At 44.0% G+C, this 18628-nt stretch overlaps 1 protein-coding gene across 1 annotated transcript in view; it reads left to right on the top strand.

Annotated features, from left to right (window-relative positions):
* GOT2 (glutamic-oxaloacetic transaminase 2) overlaps positions 1-18628 on the top strand; it is a 242547-nt gene that overhangs the window by 63013 nt on the left and 160906 nt on the right. Inside the window, exon 4 of the mRNA XM_086945299.1 lies at positions 2171-2230. Coding sequence (XP_086801425.1) covers positions 2171-2230 — 60 coding nt within the window. The remainder of the gene's footprint in view (positions 1-2170; positions 2231-18628) is intronic.

Genomic DNA, 18628 nt, shown 5'->3' on the forward strand with positions numbered 1-18628 from the left:
TTTTCAAAGTTTGCTTTATTAGGACACATTTCAAAACTCAGCTGGTAGCATCCTTGCATTATCTCTACATCTTTGGCTCCTTGAAGCTTCAAATGAATAAATCAATTCAGCCATACACATTGGTTTCCAAGCAGCCTTTACTTTTGCAAACTGGCCAACTGCACATGTGGCTTGTTTTTTTCTTTCACTGTTTGCCGCTCCTATGACTTGATGGCACAGAAGGCCCCTGGTCCCTTTCTTTCACTTAGAGGCCACCCAAGGTCATCATTCAATTATACGTTTGATAATACAATTTTAAAATAATGACTTGCACATGCGCTTCACTTTTTTTTAACGGACTGGGACTTAATAGCACCATATATATGCATGTCACTATGTATTCCCCACACTAGGCAAAACCGGATTTAATTCTTAGATTGGCTGATTATACAGTCATATGAACTGTTCACATTAACTGACTGAGTTACCATGACGTAATACTGCAATTCCAAATGTTTTTGTTTAGTTGCATGTATTTTTCATTGTAGGTCTTGTTTTTACCTAAAAGTGAAAGGCTAACAAAACTGCTGCAGAAAATGGTGGCCTTTTTTCACGTCACAGACCACATCCCCATTATCAAGCAATGCCTGCACTAAAGTCCTTCGCCATTTGCACCCTGGATAACAGTACCCATACTTTATTTGAATGTACTTCAATGTGAGCCACTGGCAGAGCTTGTAGCTCCGTGCTTACAGGAGAAGAGAGTTAAGCAGACGCCAGGTAATGGCAGTCTTCTGCTCCAAGTCCTGTTATCTTTCCCGTGGTGAGAGGTTGATGACTGTCAACACACTGGTCCCTCTATAAACTATTTGCAGTCCAATCTGAAACTCGCAGCTGCTCAAAACCAATTTCTCTAAACAGATACACTGCATACTTCTGTGAGCAAAAGTATGTATCCGAGTACAAAGTGCTGTCATATGTAAAAACAAGCATTTACAATGCTACGGTTTCGCCTTTGGAAAAGTTTGAGCTATTGGCATTGTAAATGACAACATTTGTATTTATGTGTTGGTTTTGAAAACGGATAAATAAATGGCATTGTCATTTACATTGCCAATAGCTCTAACTTTTCCAAAGGCGAAACCGTTGCATTGTAAATGCTTGTTTTATTTATTTTTTGTGGGACCTGTACAAGTGATTTGACTTTCTTGAATTCAGCTAGTCCAGTTTTTACGAATATAAAGCTTAATGGCTTTCTACATTTAATTCTGAAATCTTCTGCATACCGAATCATGTCCAGGGGTATCAAAATTCATTAATTATCACCTATTGCTAAAGAAATTTTTAACTTGTATACTTGGTAGCGATATTTAGTGCTGCATCTTATTAACTTTAAGCCGTTCAACTTTTTAGAAAACCAATTTTTTTTTAGCTAAAAGATGAATGCCACTTATAGCAGAAGGTGGGAGTAAAATGTGCCTAAGTATTTTTTTTTTAGTAAATAAGATACATTTAAATTGTGCCCTGAATGTGTTCGAGGAGGGGGTAGGTGAGGGGTGTGCTGGAAACCCCCAAGACCATTTTCCAATCACATGACGAAGGAAGTAGGCTCCATAAGTGGCAACAGGCTCAAGTCTCATCTGAAATCTTTGAATCGCACACAGACCAGTCACATTCCTTTACGTATGATCCTATGCGAAAAGTGTTGAACTTGATGCCTGATTTAATGTGCTGCTACCGGTAGTGCAGTTCACTGTAAATCTACAACAGAAGTTGACTGAGCCAAGACCTCAAATGAAGAAAAAATGTCAGATGGGTATTTTCTGGCAGATGGCTTCACAGCGTCTCTGATAGCAACCAAGACCACTTGCTGCTAATTTTATCTGACCTATACAAAATCTTCTTTTCAGTTTACCTTGAAAAGTTGCCCCAATCCAAGTCCCTGAAAATTGCCTAACCTTAAAAGCGTATTATCTTTATGACAAACATTCTAAACGTGATGTCTCTTAAACCATGATGTCTGTGAAACCTGCCAGCACTCAGACCTGGTTGATGTTTTACTTTTACCCCTGTCGTCATTAACAGGTTTGTTATTTTTGAGGTGTGCGTGTAATTACTAGAATGCCTGCCTGTGTTTTGATGTAAACTTTGTGCTACAGTTTCTAATGAATTTTAATTTATCCCTTCACAGTACATGACTGTGCAGACCATATCTGGAACAGGATCGTTGCGCATCGGAGCAAGTTTATTGGTGAGTGGCAATTGCATTTCTACGTGTAAGTGATTTTGAAGTATTGGAGGAGAGAGGCAACCATGGAGTCATATTTTGCTTTGATATCTTCTGTTTTTATATATTTTAGATGTACCTAAAATTTGTTTTTCTTCAGTGCACCACACCCCAGTATACCAACCCATTCTACAACGTTCTGTGGCAGGTGAAACAATGGTGCAGAGAACTGGAGATACCTACAAAATGTGCCTGTGTGGTTCGATCGATAGAAAACAATTCACATAGAGAAATATTCTGGTGTGGGCTGAGACCATGAGCCTTTAGGACTGGTCATCATTGGAACTGAGGAAGATGCAGGGCTTCAGAGAGACATTAGGACTGAGGGATGCCAGGGCAGATGATGGTCAAGACGCAGCTGGGGAAGCTCAGATTGGCAGGACATCAGTAATAACACAATGGTACAAATTACCTGCCCTAAAGATTATAGTGATGGCCATGGTGCTCTCGCGCCTTGATTATGGGAACATCATTTACAACGGCGCTCCAGCTTACGCCATTCGCCGTCTGCAGCTAGTGCAGAATCAGGCTGCCCGCCTGATTCATGGCCTGCCTAAATACCATCGAGCCACTCCCTTACTGCAGGCCTTGCACTGGCTGCCGGTGAAAGAGCGTGCCCTGTTTAAACTTGGTTGCACCACCTTCCAGGCTAAAACAGGCACCGCCCCGGAATTTATCTGTTCTGCCATCACCCCCTACATACCTGGACGAGAGCTAAGGTCCACTCATCAGGCTCTGTTAACTATCCCCCGCTTCAGTAAGAAAAAGACTGGTGGTACGAAATTTGCAGTGCTTGCTCCTGCGTTTTGGAACTCCCTCCCCTCGGAACTCCGCATGTCATCTTCCTATATGGAGTTCCGGAAGGGTCTCAAAACTTTTCTTTTCTCTCGAGCCTACAATGCTTAATCCCCCTCTGCTCCTGCCTGCTTCTCACAATCCAACAGCGCCATGAAACCGCATGGTAAAAGTGCGCTATAGAAATGTTTTTAAATTCAAATTCAAATACTTCATACCAAAAACATTCACTGCTGATTTGCAATCTCTGCGCAATAAATACTAACTGATGATACGGCTAAGAAATAATTGCATACACAAGTGTGCTGCAGCCTTCTAGCTCTACAGATAACTTTTCTTTAGCTAAAAAAGTTAGGTGCAGAGACCACTGGAGGGAAACCGGATAAGAAACATAGCTCACAGTACTTCGTCTCCTACTGAACCCCAATCGCCATTAACAGGCAAACCCTCACCCCTTTATCACTTACTCGGTCTGGTGATGTTCTAGTGAACTTCCCCACTCATGGACTTCAGTGGCAAATACCACCAATTGCAGCCCTGAGTCTGCCATTTGTGAATCTGAAAATGCCTAAATACTAATAAATTAAGCAATGTTACTTAATATGGCTCATCCAAGAATATACTGCACTTATTCCTGTTTTGGAGCTTTCATAGATTCACATGCTGGAATCATTCCCCGTCGGCATGATGGGAGTCCCTGGTACTTTAAATAGTAATAAAAGTAGACTGATCGGTATAGACCAGAAAAGGCCTAGGCCTCAGTTTATTAACCTTTCATAGTCATTATTAAAAAAGAGACCAAAGTTTTGTCTTAGCCAATCCGCAACTACAACCCTCTAGAACACCCCTGGGAGAAGTCAGAAACTCACATTTTCTACCGCACGTTGTGCTAGGGAGTCTCCTCTGAGCTCTGCTCCGCATTTCCCATCTTCAAGAAGATTCTGGATTTCAACTTTCAGGGAAGTGACTTTATTCGCTATATGGTCTCAATCCGATATGTCTGCTCTTTAGATCAGTGGTTTGCCACAAATCTGACTGAGTCATGTCCGCAAAGGCACAAAAGGCTCTCTTTAGAGAGTGTGCCACTTGTCTGAAGAAGAGACTGTATGTGGAAGGCCCTCTCAAAAAGTGCATTTATTGTTTATATCCTTCTCATAAGGCGTCTGACTGCTAGATATGTGGCACCTTTACGAATAAGACTGAGAACATGAGGGAAGGCTTCTTGCTTTGGCTCCAAAAAATTAAGACCAAGTCTGATCCTGTGTCAGTTGGAGAGCGGGCTGGGCTGCCTACCTCATCGAAGATTTCCCTCAAAAGAGAGAGGGGATTCATCGCACTCTGTCAAGGAACCCCACTCAAAATGAGCCAAAATATCCTCTCTCGATGTTACCTCAGGGCACAGTAAAGGGTCTCAAGAGAGAACCGCCTTATAAGTCTCTATCTGAGCCAAAAACTCCATCTCCAGGCCTAAAACTGACTTTTAAAAACCTTCTTCAGAGCCATCTATATGTTCTGTCACTCGAGCGATTTGCTGTCGACAACCAAGGGCATGCACCTCAGGTACGTCTACATCGTTCTCCACAGCCGTGTCCGCGACAACAACATCCCGGTCGTCAATTCAGGCCTAAATTTAGTCCACTATCCCTTTGGCATCGTCGACGAGGGTCTCCTCCCGGTCACTGAAATTGAAGCCTTGTAGAAGTTGCCGTTGACCAGATGGTCCTTGTCAATGAAGACTGTACTGCTAAGTCCAGGTTCCAGGTTTCAAGTCTTTATTTCGATTTTTGTCAAATCATAAAAGACACATTAAAATTCGATAGTAATCTGACAGACAGAATTTTTAAGCAAAAGGACTGTTTAAGAATGAAAAAAAGCAAACATCAATGAACAGATACTAAACATATTTAGAACAAACCACTAAGTCACTGTCGCCGGTGAAGATGTCGACGGAATCGTTGTTGACCAGGAAGAAGATGCTACAGTAGGAGGGCACACTTTTGTCTAGCCCATCGCTGTCTGCTTCAGCGCAGCTGTTGACGGAGACTATCTCGTCGACGAAGGCTCTTAGATCATCAACATCAAGGCCAGGAGCTTAATCACCATTGCCAACGAATACCGTCTTACTGAGGGAGATAGATATTACCCAGAACATCTGTCCCCAAGTAAAATTACACCTCTTTTACCCCCTCCTCATTTGGAAGAAGAGGATTCAGAAGAGGAAGACCCCTTTGGACCTGCATATAGTCCATCACATTTGCATGTCCAGCATCAGCGAGATGACGATGAGGCGCAGGAGCAGGACTGCTATGGTGAAGTTTACTGTGCACAACCTGATCTTGGCCGTCAGTACTATGGTGACAGTGCCTTCTGCCTTAACCCCTTCACTGCTGGCCCGTTTCCGCCCCTGTGCTGTAAACAAATGAACAGGGGTGGGCCATGACGAACCCCAGCCGTCATCAGCACACGAGCACTGTAGTGCATGACGGCTGGGGTTCGTCATCAGCATGCAAGGGGTTAATATCAGATTTTAGTTCATGTTTGAGGACTACCACCACCGTTTTCCACCATCAGTACCTGTTGCTGTCTCTCCGTTTCCAGTGGGGTCACCAGTGCAGAAATCCACTCCTACCAGGTGGTCACTCCCAAATACTCCGCAGTTGTTACTCTCCAGGAAACCGTTTCTTCGGACGAAGAACGCGAAGAGAGAGAACTTTGCAACCCAGCCGCAGAATGGGATAATTACTCAATCTCTCTGCCTGCTTCACCAACACCTCCTCCAGTAGACTCTCCACTATAGGATATAGGAGATTTTCATAATCTTCTAGAACATGCAGAAAAAAGATGTGCTTTACCACTCCCTTCAAAGTGATGCAACTGTTTCCTTTATGATTTTAAGGAACTGTACCTTCAGTCAGTTAGAGCCATACCGATTATTGATTTCATCTGGGAAGAGGGTATGTGGATTATGAAGACCCCAGCATATATTCCTGCGGAGCTACCATGCCTTGACAAAAAATACAAAGGCACAGACCATGCACTAGCGTGACTTACGGGACATCCGAAGACTGATTCAGTGGTCATGCAGGCAGCTCAATGCCGCTCAATAAAATCCAGAAGCACCCCATTCGGCTCTACCTGGTAAAGATGGCAGGTGTCTAGATACAATTGGAAAGCGGTTTGATCAATGTTAGCATTGACAGTGAGAGCAGCAAATTCTCTGGCCACCTTAGTGCACTATGATCGCCAGATGTGGTCCGACATTGCTCCCTACGTGGACCAACTCCCAGACGACGTTGCAGAGGCAAAAAAGAAATTTGACATTTAAACCAATCGGATTACATGACCTCACTGAGCCTCCAAGACTCATATTTCTACATACCCATTCATCCAAAGCACAGGAAATATCTGAGGTTTTTGGTTGCCGGACGCCATTTTCTGTTCTAAGTGCTCCCGTTAGGTCTCAAATCAGCACCCAGGATTTTCACAAAGTGCTTTGCGCCAATCGCAGCATTCCTCAGAGAAAGCCAACATCAGGTTTTCCTGTATTTGGACGACTGGCTGATAAAGGCACCTTCCGAGTCAGCAGCGTGAGCATCAACACAAGCCTGCACATATCTTTTCTGTTGACTGGGTCTCTCACTCTCAATCTGGAAAAGTTCAAACAGAACCCATTGCAAAAGATTGTTTTTCTAGGAGCAAAGCTATACATGAGGTTCTTAAAAGCAGATCCTGCTGAAGAACGGCAACAGCGACTTCTCATGCTAGCGACATCCATAAGAAGAAAAAAGTCTTTCAGTCCGATTATACAAGTCACTCTTGGGAATGATGTCTTCATAAATACCTCTGATCCCATTTTGTCACCTCAAAATGCGACCATCCAAGAGGAGCTGGACAAACAGTGAACACAATCCAAAGGCTCGTTCAACATGGTCAAGGTAACCCCACGAATGCTAAAGGCCTTGGAGTGATGGGTAGACTAGAGCCAACTGTCAGTAGGGCTGTCTCTCCAGCACACGCTGGCACCCTTTGGAATCACCATGGATGCGTCCCCGGAGGGCTGGGGAGCTTGCCTCCAAGAGTTTAAGTAAGCAGCAAGTTGCATCGGACTCAGTCAAACACACATAAATATGCTGAAATTAAAAGCTGTCCATTTAGCCCTTCTTCCCAGAATGCAAGGTTTGTCAGTGCTTCTCTACACAGACAATACCACAACGATACATCACATAAACCGGGCGGCAGACAATCTTGCCAACTTTCCAGAACGGCAGAGAGGTTATAGGAATGGGCTATAACTCTGAAAATCTGCCTCCGAATAGAGCATGTCCGGGAACACAAAACACGATTGTGGATACACTTAGGAGGCTCACTACATTGTGCTACGAGTGGAAACTACACCAACAGCCCCGCTCAACATCTTCAGCTGCTGGGGTACCCCAGAGTTAGATCTATTTGCAACCATCCGTAACCGCAGATGTTGGTACATGTGACCTTACGTTGCGTGAATACAAGACACGCTCCGTTTCTGTGAACCTCGGCAAGACGCTGCTTCGGTCTGCCGTCAGGGAACCCTGTGGGCGGTCATATGGAATAAATAACGAGGGGGATTACAAAGAACCAGGACTTTTGCCTGTACCAGAACTCGTTTGACTGAACACGAGCAGTTGGTTCCCCCTGCCTAGCTTTATTTGGATAAAGGCTTGGAATAATGCGTGAGGATCCCCCGGTTTCCCTTGGGAAATTGTGCATCTAATTAGAAGTCAACTATTGGAGAGTTTTGGGACACAACAGTAATAGGTGGCCCGTCCAGTCTCATTGACGTGACCCCTTCCAGTTACCTGTGGTCCTTCCTTCCCCTGTTTCGGACAACTCCCAATCCCCTCCTGAACCCAGTCCTGAAGAAGACCCGCAGCAGAGGTCTTGAATTTCCCTTATTGCGTTAGGGTCGAAACGTCGACGATTATGCCCCCTCATCACACCTTACATTTTCCCTGCCCTTGTCCCCATTTTGTATGGCCAAATTATGTATATAGAAGTGTATGGGTAGGCTTTGTTCGGTTGTTCAACTGAAATGTGCATTTTTAGTTGTACATAATAATCTCAACTCTGTTCGTTGAACTATTTTCTCTTTCAATTCACTTGAGCACCCCCTTTTTTCCTTCTTAATGCGTCCCGCAGTTTTCTTTCAATCTGTAATTATTTTATGCATATGTAAATAAATCTGTTATATATGAAAATGATCAAACATGACTTTTTTGATTTAGTTTGTTGGATATGTTGAATTTATACCATCTTTAGATATACAAAGAAATACATCTCCTTTTTACAGCTGCAGATTAAATCGGTTTATTCTAAAAAATTAAGGTATACATTAATTAGTGTTGAGTTTTTTCTAGGACCACTTTGTTTATATATTAATTGATACCCAGGTACTTTGACTCACTGGGTTAACCCCATTGTATTAATGGTACTATGTAAGCTGGCATCCCCAACGGGGGTCATGGGGGAATGCTTTTTCAATTGCATGGTCCGGCATGTCTGCCTACTCTTTTCCTCCCAGTCCTCTTCTCCCAAGAGTCATCAGGAAGATGAAGAACGAGCCATACAAGCTGATTCTAATTGCTCCAGCATGGCCACGACAACACTGGTACATATAACTGCTTCTCCTCCCTCAAGTTCCGCACATGCGACTAAAAGTATTCTCCATCCTCCTCGCGATGAACCAGGGAGAGATCCTACATCTGGATCCCCGACACCTCCTCTTATCGGCATGGCTCCGAAGTTCAATGAGTTCCAGCATTTGAACATTTCTGACAAATGTAGAGCTATCTCTGCCAGAGCGGATAGTACCAACAAAACTTACAGCCTCAAGTGGAATCATTTCTGTATCTGGTGCTGCCAAGTAAGAATACATCTGTTTTCCTCCTCTCCTGAACAAACTCTTGCCATACTTTTTACAATTGGCGCAATCAGGCTTGGCACATATTTCTATAATGGTCCATTTAGCAGCCATTTCCCTGCAACAGAGGACAATTTCTTCTCCACCATTGGTGTCTTCCAGGATTATCAAGGAATTCCTCAAAGGTTTGTTTCGTGCCTATCCTCCTGTAAGGTCTCCTCTACCATGGCAGTTAAATGCGGTTCTTTCACAATTGACGAAGCCTCCTTTCAAGCCTATTCACAGAGCGGATATCAAGTTCCTATCGTGGAAGTTAGCTTTACTTCTTTCCCTGACGTCCTCCAAATAAGTGAAATACAGGAATCTTATTTTCTCTGTTTAATGGTAAAAGGAATTATTTCCTAATTGTTATACCTATGATTGTGATTAATATACTGCTTGATGTTACTTAAAGATTTGCTATTGCTTCGTCCTGTGAAGTTGTTCAAGGCCATTATAAATGTGCTACTTAACTGCTAGCTACTCTTATTCAAGCATGTGAATCTATGAAAACTCCAATACTGGAGTAAGAAATAAGTTACTTACCTGTAACTGTAGTTTTCCAGTATTTGAAGCTTTCATAGATTCACATGCGACCCACCCTCCTCCCTGTGGGGACAGCTCACCTTCCTCTATTTCTCTAAATGAGCGCTAGCACTAGTGCTCAAAAACCTGAGGTTCTTAGCTTCTGTCAGGTGTTCTAGAGGGTGGTCCATGCTGATTGGTGAAGGCAAATCTTAAGTTTTTTTTTTTTTTTTTTTTACAGATTTTATAGATTTTCAAAAGTACCAAATGAGCAAAGCCCAGCAAGCATTATGCATGTAAAAGTCATATTGTAGAAGTTCTTGGCACCAAATGTCATCCCCAATGAGGGTCTGCAAACATCAGACCAAAATCCCCTCCCCAAACCACACACCACACACTTAAGTCTCTTTTTTAATAATGACAGATGATATAAACTGAGTCCTAGGCCTTTTCTAGTCTATGCCGATCAGTCTACTTGTATTACTATTTAAAGTACCGGGCACTCCCATCATGACTGGAAATGATTGAAGCATGTTTATCTATGAAGGTTTCCAATACTGGAGAACTACAGTTATAGGTAAGTAACTTCTTTCTTCCCTACATGTTAGGCAGAATAACATTGTAAACTGCAGTATTATTCCCCTAGAGCTAATAAACTCTGACTTTACAAAATGGGTGTAGGATATGATTTTTCATATAGAGCTGGAACAAAACTAAGCATTCTGAAAAAAAGACCCAACAGAGTGCTTGCTAAAGGCTATTTATGAAGAAACAAATATATGTAGGGCATAACTCCCACTTGCTTACAACTGAAGTTATTAATGAAAAAATTACCTGACAGAATGAGGTTGGCACTACTTTGAGTGTATGTTTGGGGCAGCAGAGACTGGCTTAGATAAGTTAATTCCTGGTAAATGAAAGTGCCTCTCCACCACAAGATGCTTTATGCAGCCCCACACTCTTCAACACCTTTGACACCTCTAGCCGACATCGTCAGAACTCCACATCTCTACATCATATCCTACGCCGATGATATTTAGCTCATCCTTTCACTCTCAGCAGACCCCACCACCATGAAGACCAGTTTCAATAACTGCATGAAGAATGTCACCGACTGGATGAAAGCCAGCTGTCTGAAGCTAAGATGATCTTTGGCAACAATACCTCCCTCTGGTACGATATCTGGTGGCCCGCTCAACTTGGATCCTATACCACACCTATAGACCACATCCACAACGTGGACATTGTTCTGGAACAGCACACTTGCCATGAAACAACAGGTCAATGCGTTCTCCTCCGCCTGCTACCGCCCCTCCACATACTCTGAAAAATCTTCAAATGGCTCCCCACCAGCACAAGAAAAACAGTCCCTCATGCCCTAATCACCAGCTGACTGGACTACTGCAACACACTGTATGCAGGAACCAACACCGAACTCATGAAGTTTTCAGACAATACAGAACTCAGTGGCAAGACTGATTCACAACCGACCCACATCACCCCACACCTCTGGAACCCGCATCAGGCTCCCCATTTAGAAAAAATGCCAATTCAAGATATGGACGCACACCTTCAAAGCCCTCCACAACCAAGAACCAGCATGCATGAACCACTGCCTGAATTTCCACCAACGATCCGGAGACCTTCGCTCCACCTTCCTTGCTCTCTCCACACATCCACCGAAACCACAGCAGCAGCCGTTCCTTCTCTTACACTGCCGCCAAGTCCTGAAATGCTCTCCTCCACCTCCGGACGTCCCACTCAGTGGCGGACATTAGGAAGAGACTCGGTCCATGGATTTTCAATTGAGCCCAGCAACCTAGCACCTGGATACCTTCTCGGATGATTAGCAGCTCCTTAGAAATTCTGATTGATATGCTGCAGAGACCATTGTGGGCAATCGAGTCGTAAGGATGGCTGCTCTGTACTAGGTTTTCCCCTCTGAATTGTACACCTTACAATCACAGAAACTGAACTTGTGTGGATGGTGGTGCAGTTTAATCTATTTCAGCGCAAGGTTTGGTGCAGAGGTAGGGGGTTGATGTTTCCGTTGATACCATATACCAGTATGCTTTGTTTATAACCAGTGCAGTATTTCTTCTGACATTGTTGGTATCGTGACATACCTAGCACGTTTACTCTGTCCTGGGGTAAATAAAATGGTCCATGACAATAAACGCCACCTACAAGAGTAAAACAAAACACATTGCTTCTGTGGTTTAGGAGAAAGCAAAATGGGGCGTATCAGACTAGGAAAGTGGAGGTGTGCCTTTGTATGAGACAGTAAGGTGTCCTGCTACCCAGAAACTAAACCGCATGACCAGACATGGGAGGGGAATAGGTATGGATATGGAATCGAGGGAAGGGAAATCCATACAGGGCTGCACAGCAGAGACGAGTTGTCGTAAGTACATGAGATTCACTGGGGGTTGATGTACTTTGTTCCCTGTCCTGATTTCACAAGGAAAAAACACATATGAGGACATTGAAATGTATTGGAGATGAGGTCTTATGTTAAACTAGGGTACTTGTTTTCTGAAAACTTATTTGTTGGGGTTCCATTCCAAAATTCTGTTAGTCAATTTGGTGCCTTTGGATCTCTGGACGGGTGGATAAACTGTACAGCACACTATCCAAACCAGCATTTACAATGCAACGGTTTCGCCTTTGTAAAAGTTAGAGCTATTGGCATTGTAAATGACAAATTTTTTATTTATGTGTTGGTTTTGAAAACAGATAAATAAATGGCATTGTCATTTACAATGCCAATAGCTTAATCTCTCGCAAATGCGAGACTTATTGCATTTGCACTCACACACACCCAGAGCCACCCACACATAGAGCCAAATACAAAAAAAGCTAGCCCAACACACACAGAGCCCCAACACACACAGAGCCCCAACACACACAGTACAGAAAATAAGTTGAGGACTGTGCACCAACGCTCTGTAATGAGTACACATTTGCAGGCAGCTGCACACTGTAAAGAATGCATGCTTATTTTGTACATATATATTCAACCTAGCTCGTTCACATATTGTAAGCACTCTGCTATGTCACCTATACTGAGCCGACCTATGTCACCAAAATAGACTGCAAGCACCCACCTATGTAGCCTATGATGTGCAGTTCAACGACCATACCCTACACATGCAGCTTTATACCAAAACACACTGCATGCCCAGGCCAGTCACCAACGATACACAGTGCAAAATCAGCTCCACCAGCTGGAAAACAAAAACCTAGCTGCCAACCACAATAATTTTCTGAGCACGCTGACATGTGTGCCATGCTGAGCACTCAGCTTACAGCCACGGGGCATTACGCACATCAACCTAGAGTACAAAACAGAATGCAATCACATATAGTAAACTGCTCGCCATCTGTCGCAAACTGACCAAATCCAATTGTCATACATGATGCACGCAAATTCAGGTGTGACTTACAGCAAACTACAGCCGGCTCTTGCTAACTTTTCTACGCGGTGCACAACCAGTTGTTACTATTTTTGCACAGGAACCTGCTATGCACTGTACAATGCAATCAGTTGTTACTTTACGTACATCCATGTGTCACCCATATTATAGTATGCACAGCCGGATGACAACCACTGTGCAGACAGATGTCACTAATGGTGCACAATCAGCTGTCACTCCTAGTACACCGCACAGCCAGCTGTCACCTGTAAAATGTACGACTAGGAGTTGCCTACAGTAACTGTTCCCAACCAGCTTCCAACAGTGCACAATCAATCGTCATAAGCAGCACACTTGCGTGCCGTCCACAGTATAGCTGTCACCTGTAGTCCAATTACACAGCCAGCTGTCACCCACCATATACAGTCATCACTACAGTACACTGGCCAGGCAAGTGCTGTGAACTGCAATCCACTGCACATCCAGGCGACACGGACAGCGGGAGGGGGGGGCGGGAACGGGCACACGGACAGCGGGAGGGGGGTGGCGGGAACGGGCACACGGACAGCGGGAGGGGGGTGGCGGGAACGGGCACACGGACAGCGGGAGGGGGGGCGGGAACGGGCACAGGGACAGCGGGAGGGGGGGCGGGAACGAGCACACGGACCGCGATAGGGGGGACGGGAACGAGGACACGGACAGCGGGAGGGGGGGCGGGAACGGGCACACGGACAGCGGGAGGGGGGGCGGGAACGAGCACACGAACAGCGGGAGGGGGGGTGGGAACGAACAGCGGGAGGGGGGGCGGGAACTGGCACACGGACAGCGATAGGGGGGACGGGAACGAGGACACGGACAGCGGGAGTGGGGGCGTGGGAAGTATGCTTTCAAAATGTTCAATGGGATGGCATGCATTAAGGAGTAGAAGTTTGGTGAGGTTTAATTACATTTCTGTGCCTATTACACAAGGACTGGGGGTGGGGGGGTCGGGGTTGGGAACGTGTCTTCTATTTTGTCCATACACTACGTAAGGTGTGAAACTAACAGACTAACCCCACTTGTCCTTTACCCAGGGAAGAGGCCCCTGGACCTCACGGCTAATTCTTTTTTCCACAGCAATTAACCAGGGCATTGCCCAGACCCAGATACTGCAAATGCATTACATCACTTCCTCGCACAAGACGAAATGCTGTCCAGTAGCTATAGGATCCAGGAAATGTGAATTCTATTCCCAGTGTAACCACTAGACCAAATTGTGTGATCTTGGGCAAATTACATTTTCTCTCCATTTATTTCCCAATTGGTACCAACATTTGGGAGTACTTGCAAAGAGGGTGAACGCCAGGATTACGTGCCACTGGGCACTGCAGCAAGCGCATAGAGGCAGTTTAACTTGCTGCAGCGCTCTGAATACGTCTCCTCACTCGAAACGCGATGTATCGAATACCGGTGAAATCCATATACTTTGTATTGCCATTCCCTTATAAAGACATATGGTGGCTTTTGAAATGGTTTCGACATTGATCATGGTATTTGTTTAATCACATAATAAATGAAACGCCAATAGGTCCTGTTACACAACGTCGGATGGGTGACGTAATGCGATTGCAGTCCACATATGTTCACTGTGATGCCTGGGCACATGACAGCAGAAGCAGCGTGCTCGTAAGATTCCACATTATCAGGCAATGTTTTGATTTATTCTGGCACAGCCCTCTCCCCACCAAACACACCCACCCCCATTTTATGTGTCTGCAAAAATTGGGGCGGGCTCTCCTCAATTCGGGGCAGGTTGCTCACGTGCACATTGAATGAGAGCTCAATGTTCCAGCAGCTACACGGTTTCTGAGAATCAGCGCCTTGTCTTCAGATGAACTTTCCTGCTGCTTGCTGCAGTGTGCTCCTTAAAGTGGCAATGTCGGGCCGCCCCACAAGAGCCGCTCTCTGAGAGGCATCAACGTGAGACACTGTGACTTATGATTAGCAAACACGAGCACTCCGGGTACCTGAGATGAATTCCGAGGTGTATTTAAGGACATTTCCCTGAGCAAATGAGGAAAGCGCAGCAGAACCTATTTTAAACACAAGAGGCATGTAATGAGCTGGGCACGCGGGCATCGCAGACTGAAGCTATGCTCGATGTTAGCAATACCACATGCCTGAAACAGCTGGGTCAGTCCAGAATATCATCTGGGCACGTTCTATCAAAGCTGACAGAAGCCCACGGCATAGAAACTCGAAACTTTCAAACCGGCATCCCGGAGCTGCCACGTCCGCTGGTTCAAGACGGCACTGCGGAGCTTCTCAAGTAAGCTACTGCCCGGCCGCCATCTTAGGAGAAATGACCAAAACAAACCTTAAAAAAAATAATAATAATAAACCACTGCCCACCGCCGCAATGACGTTCAGAGGGGCGGAGAGCGATAAAATCACCGGAACGCCCACGAATCTGCTTTGACAATTACGGACAGATCTCTCTTCCAATGGCTAGCCTCCATTTATGGAGCTAGCCAATGGAACAGAGAGGCGGGACAAAGCCCCGTACTGCTAAAACATAAGATTTCGCTTGCGCGAACACTGCTGCGCAGTGGACGCCAGGCAAAACCTAAAAAGGTCTACATTTTAATTTCTCTCTGCATCATGGAGGGCAGTGTTTTGCTGATTTTGTGCGCTCTGCTGACAAATGCAGTTTTTTTTTTTTTTTTTAGTTTACTGTAATAAAACCAGATTTAAGTGTAAATTGCAGATTGGGACGTCATGATTTTGTGGATAAACTTACCTAGCTAAAGAGTGGCATTCTTAAGCGTGCTGATAATTCAGAGCCTAATAAATCTGTAATGCCCCTTTTATGTTAGAACATACATTTACTGTTGTTGAAAGTGTGTAAAAGGAATTAATGTATCACAATGTTTTGGGTGACCCATGACCTTTGGCTATAAGAAAAACCATAAACAATAGTCTGTCGTTTTACCAAGCAGTTTATATCCAGCAACATAAATGAACAGGATTGCCTCATTTGCTTAGGAAACAAAGTCTAGTCCCTGCATACTATTTTCCATTTGTTAGTGCACTATTCCGAGTAAACTTCATTGAGTGAAATTTCCACATCCCAGAACACTAGCCACATGGAATTTTATGAAGTATTAAAAAGCACAGCACATGGTCTGTTTTTAAGCCAGCCAAGACAGTGACTGCTTACTGATTAGGCTGGGGTGTCTCTTTGAAGTGGTGGGTAAAGGTGAAGCCGCACTATTGGTGCTGCCGATCTCTAAACACACTCAGTCTCGTTATTGTCCGGCTCCAATTTTGAAAATGTATTGTATTTCATCCGGATTTGACATCTTTACTCAACCGAAGTGATGAAGTTAATTTACCTTGAGTAGTATCTTTTGAACATCTTTAAATTATGTAGCCATGGTACCTTTTGGGAACCACTTGTTAGTGACCTGATTCTGATCTCTTCTGTGTGTTTATTTTCCGTCTGCTGAATTGAATAATTCCAGGGAAACTAAATGCTTAATATATTTAGCGTGTAGTAATTCATGCTTTTACTTGGTCAATACTTATCTGACCAGTGCTACTAATAACTTAATTTTGTATTTTATTGCATGTATTGACTGCCTCTCCCTAACCGGACTTTGAAAGGTTGGTAGGGTTAGGGAACTGTTGATCATGTGCCTTTATAAGAGGCTCCATGTCCAGTGTGATGCCCACTGCTAGCTTTTGGCTTCTGAGACTCTGGAAAGCAGAACACAAAGGGGGGTGAAAAATTACTGGCCCCAGAAGGCAGAATTTTGCTGGCTTAAAAAGGTCTGTCCTGGCTGAAGGTCACATGCCATTGGAAAACTTGGTAGCTCCGCAGTCTCATGTCTGGATTATCCCTGGACGAAGGACAGACTACAAGTAAAGTTGGTTACATGCCAGCTTTAACTTTGGCAGACACGCAAGAGTGAGGAATGGTCTGTCACGTGAGGATCGCTTCAATAAGTAAATCCGGCTGGGTAACCGTCACATGTCAGGCTTGCGTTTGGACGACTGGTGGGCTGAGACACTACTTCTTTAATCTGAAAGAGCGTGATCGAAGGGTACAGTTGGTCACATTCCAATCACCCTCCTACATCTGACTCCATATCAGCACTATTGCTTCAGATTACCGTTAAATATAAAAACCTGTAAAAAAGGTCTTTTTATAGTGTTCTCCCAGAGTCCTCACTTTCTGCTGTTTACAGGTTGCTAAGCTCAATTGGGAGGGAGGGGGGAGGGGGGGGGGGGGCGGCATTGAAAGGCTTGGCAGATATGTAAACACTGAACGTTTGCTGTTTTTGTTTTACTATTTGCTGATATTCTGTTCAATGTATCTACGAAAATGATCAATAAATATATATATTTTTAAAGTATTGGGTTTTATATTTTTTCCCTACCTATTATCACTTTTTCAAAGTGATAATAGGTAGGGAAAATTATATATAAGGTTCTATATATTTTTTTTTTTAAATGGAGTACTACGGTACTTAAAACAAATGGTTGAAAATATGCTGTAGTACACTATTTTACGAATAGTGTAGTACAGGATATTCAATTTCTATACGTGTTTAATTCTTTACAAAACATAGTATTGCGGTAATTCCTAAAAATTAAATGGAAAAATGGAAAAACACAGTTCTCTGTAAAGTCCTCTAAAAATATGTGGAAAAATATAAATAAATGTTCGAGGCATGTGTGGCTGAAGATACACATGCTTTACATACTCTTGCCTTCTAGTGTTGGGTCTGGATGTGTGGCAGTTGTTTTTCTTCAAAAAAGTATTTCAAGTCGCGAGGTAGAGTGACTCCCCTTGGTGATGAGCATGGGCATTGACTACATTGTTAGATTGTTTTCTTTCCGCCATCTGGTTCAGTTGTGTATGCTTGTTCTTCAAGTGTTCAGTCTTGGTGTTCTTATTGATTCACTCACACCTTCCCCTTAGTCTGTATTGTTTTGCGATTGTGTTTCCAGTTTCCTTTGCGTATTGTTGTATACACTTTCGTTCAAGCTGAACTTGGCTCAACCACTGCTCCTTTGGGGCCTCCTTGGTCTCCATCGCGTCTCTCAGGAATGCCTTGCTGGTAATGGAAGGGACGCCCTTCTGTTAATATAATTTCTAATACTCAAAAAGGGCGGCTCCTAACCTCCGGTCCCTCAACAAATACATCCTATTAGAGCACTTTCACATGGTAACCGTGAAGGAAGTTATCCTGTTTCTCCAACAAGGTAACTTTATGGCTACAGTAGACTTAAAAGACGCCTATTTCCACATACCGGCACACCCAGCACATAACCGATATCCCAGGTTTGTGATAGGCTGCAAACATTACCAGTTCAAAGTCCTCCTTTTTCGGGGTCACTACTGCACCTCGATTTATTCACCAAGTGCCTTGCAGTGGTAGCCGCACACTTACACAGACAAGGAGTCCACATATTCCAATATCTGGACGATTGGTTTATCAAAGCTTCAACCCACCAATTGTGTCAACACCACACTCTGGCAACTATAGATCTCCTTCATCTCTAAAGGTTCACCATCAATTCCAAAAAGTCCCCCCTCCAACTCTTACAAATCCAAGCTTACCTGGAGGTATTCTATACACAGAAATAGGCCTAGCCTATTCCAATTCAGCAAGTATACAGTCCTTTCCAGAGTTAATAACCTGT

Source organism: Lissotriton vulgaris, chromosome 12, assembly GCF_964263255.1.
Source record: "Lissotriton vulgaris chromosome 12, aLisVul1.2, whole genome shotgun sequence".
Lineage (NCBI taxonomy): Eukaryota > Metazoa > Chordata > Amphibia > Caudata > Salamandridae > Lissotriton > Lissotriton vulgaris.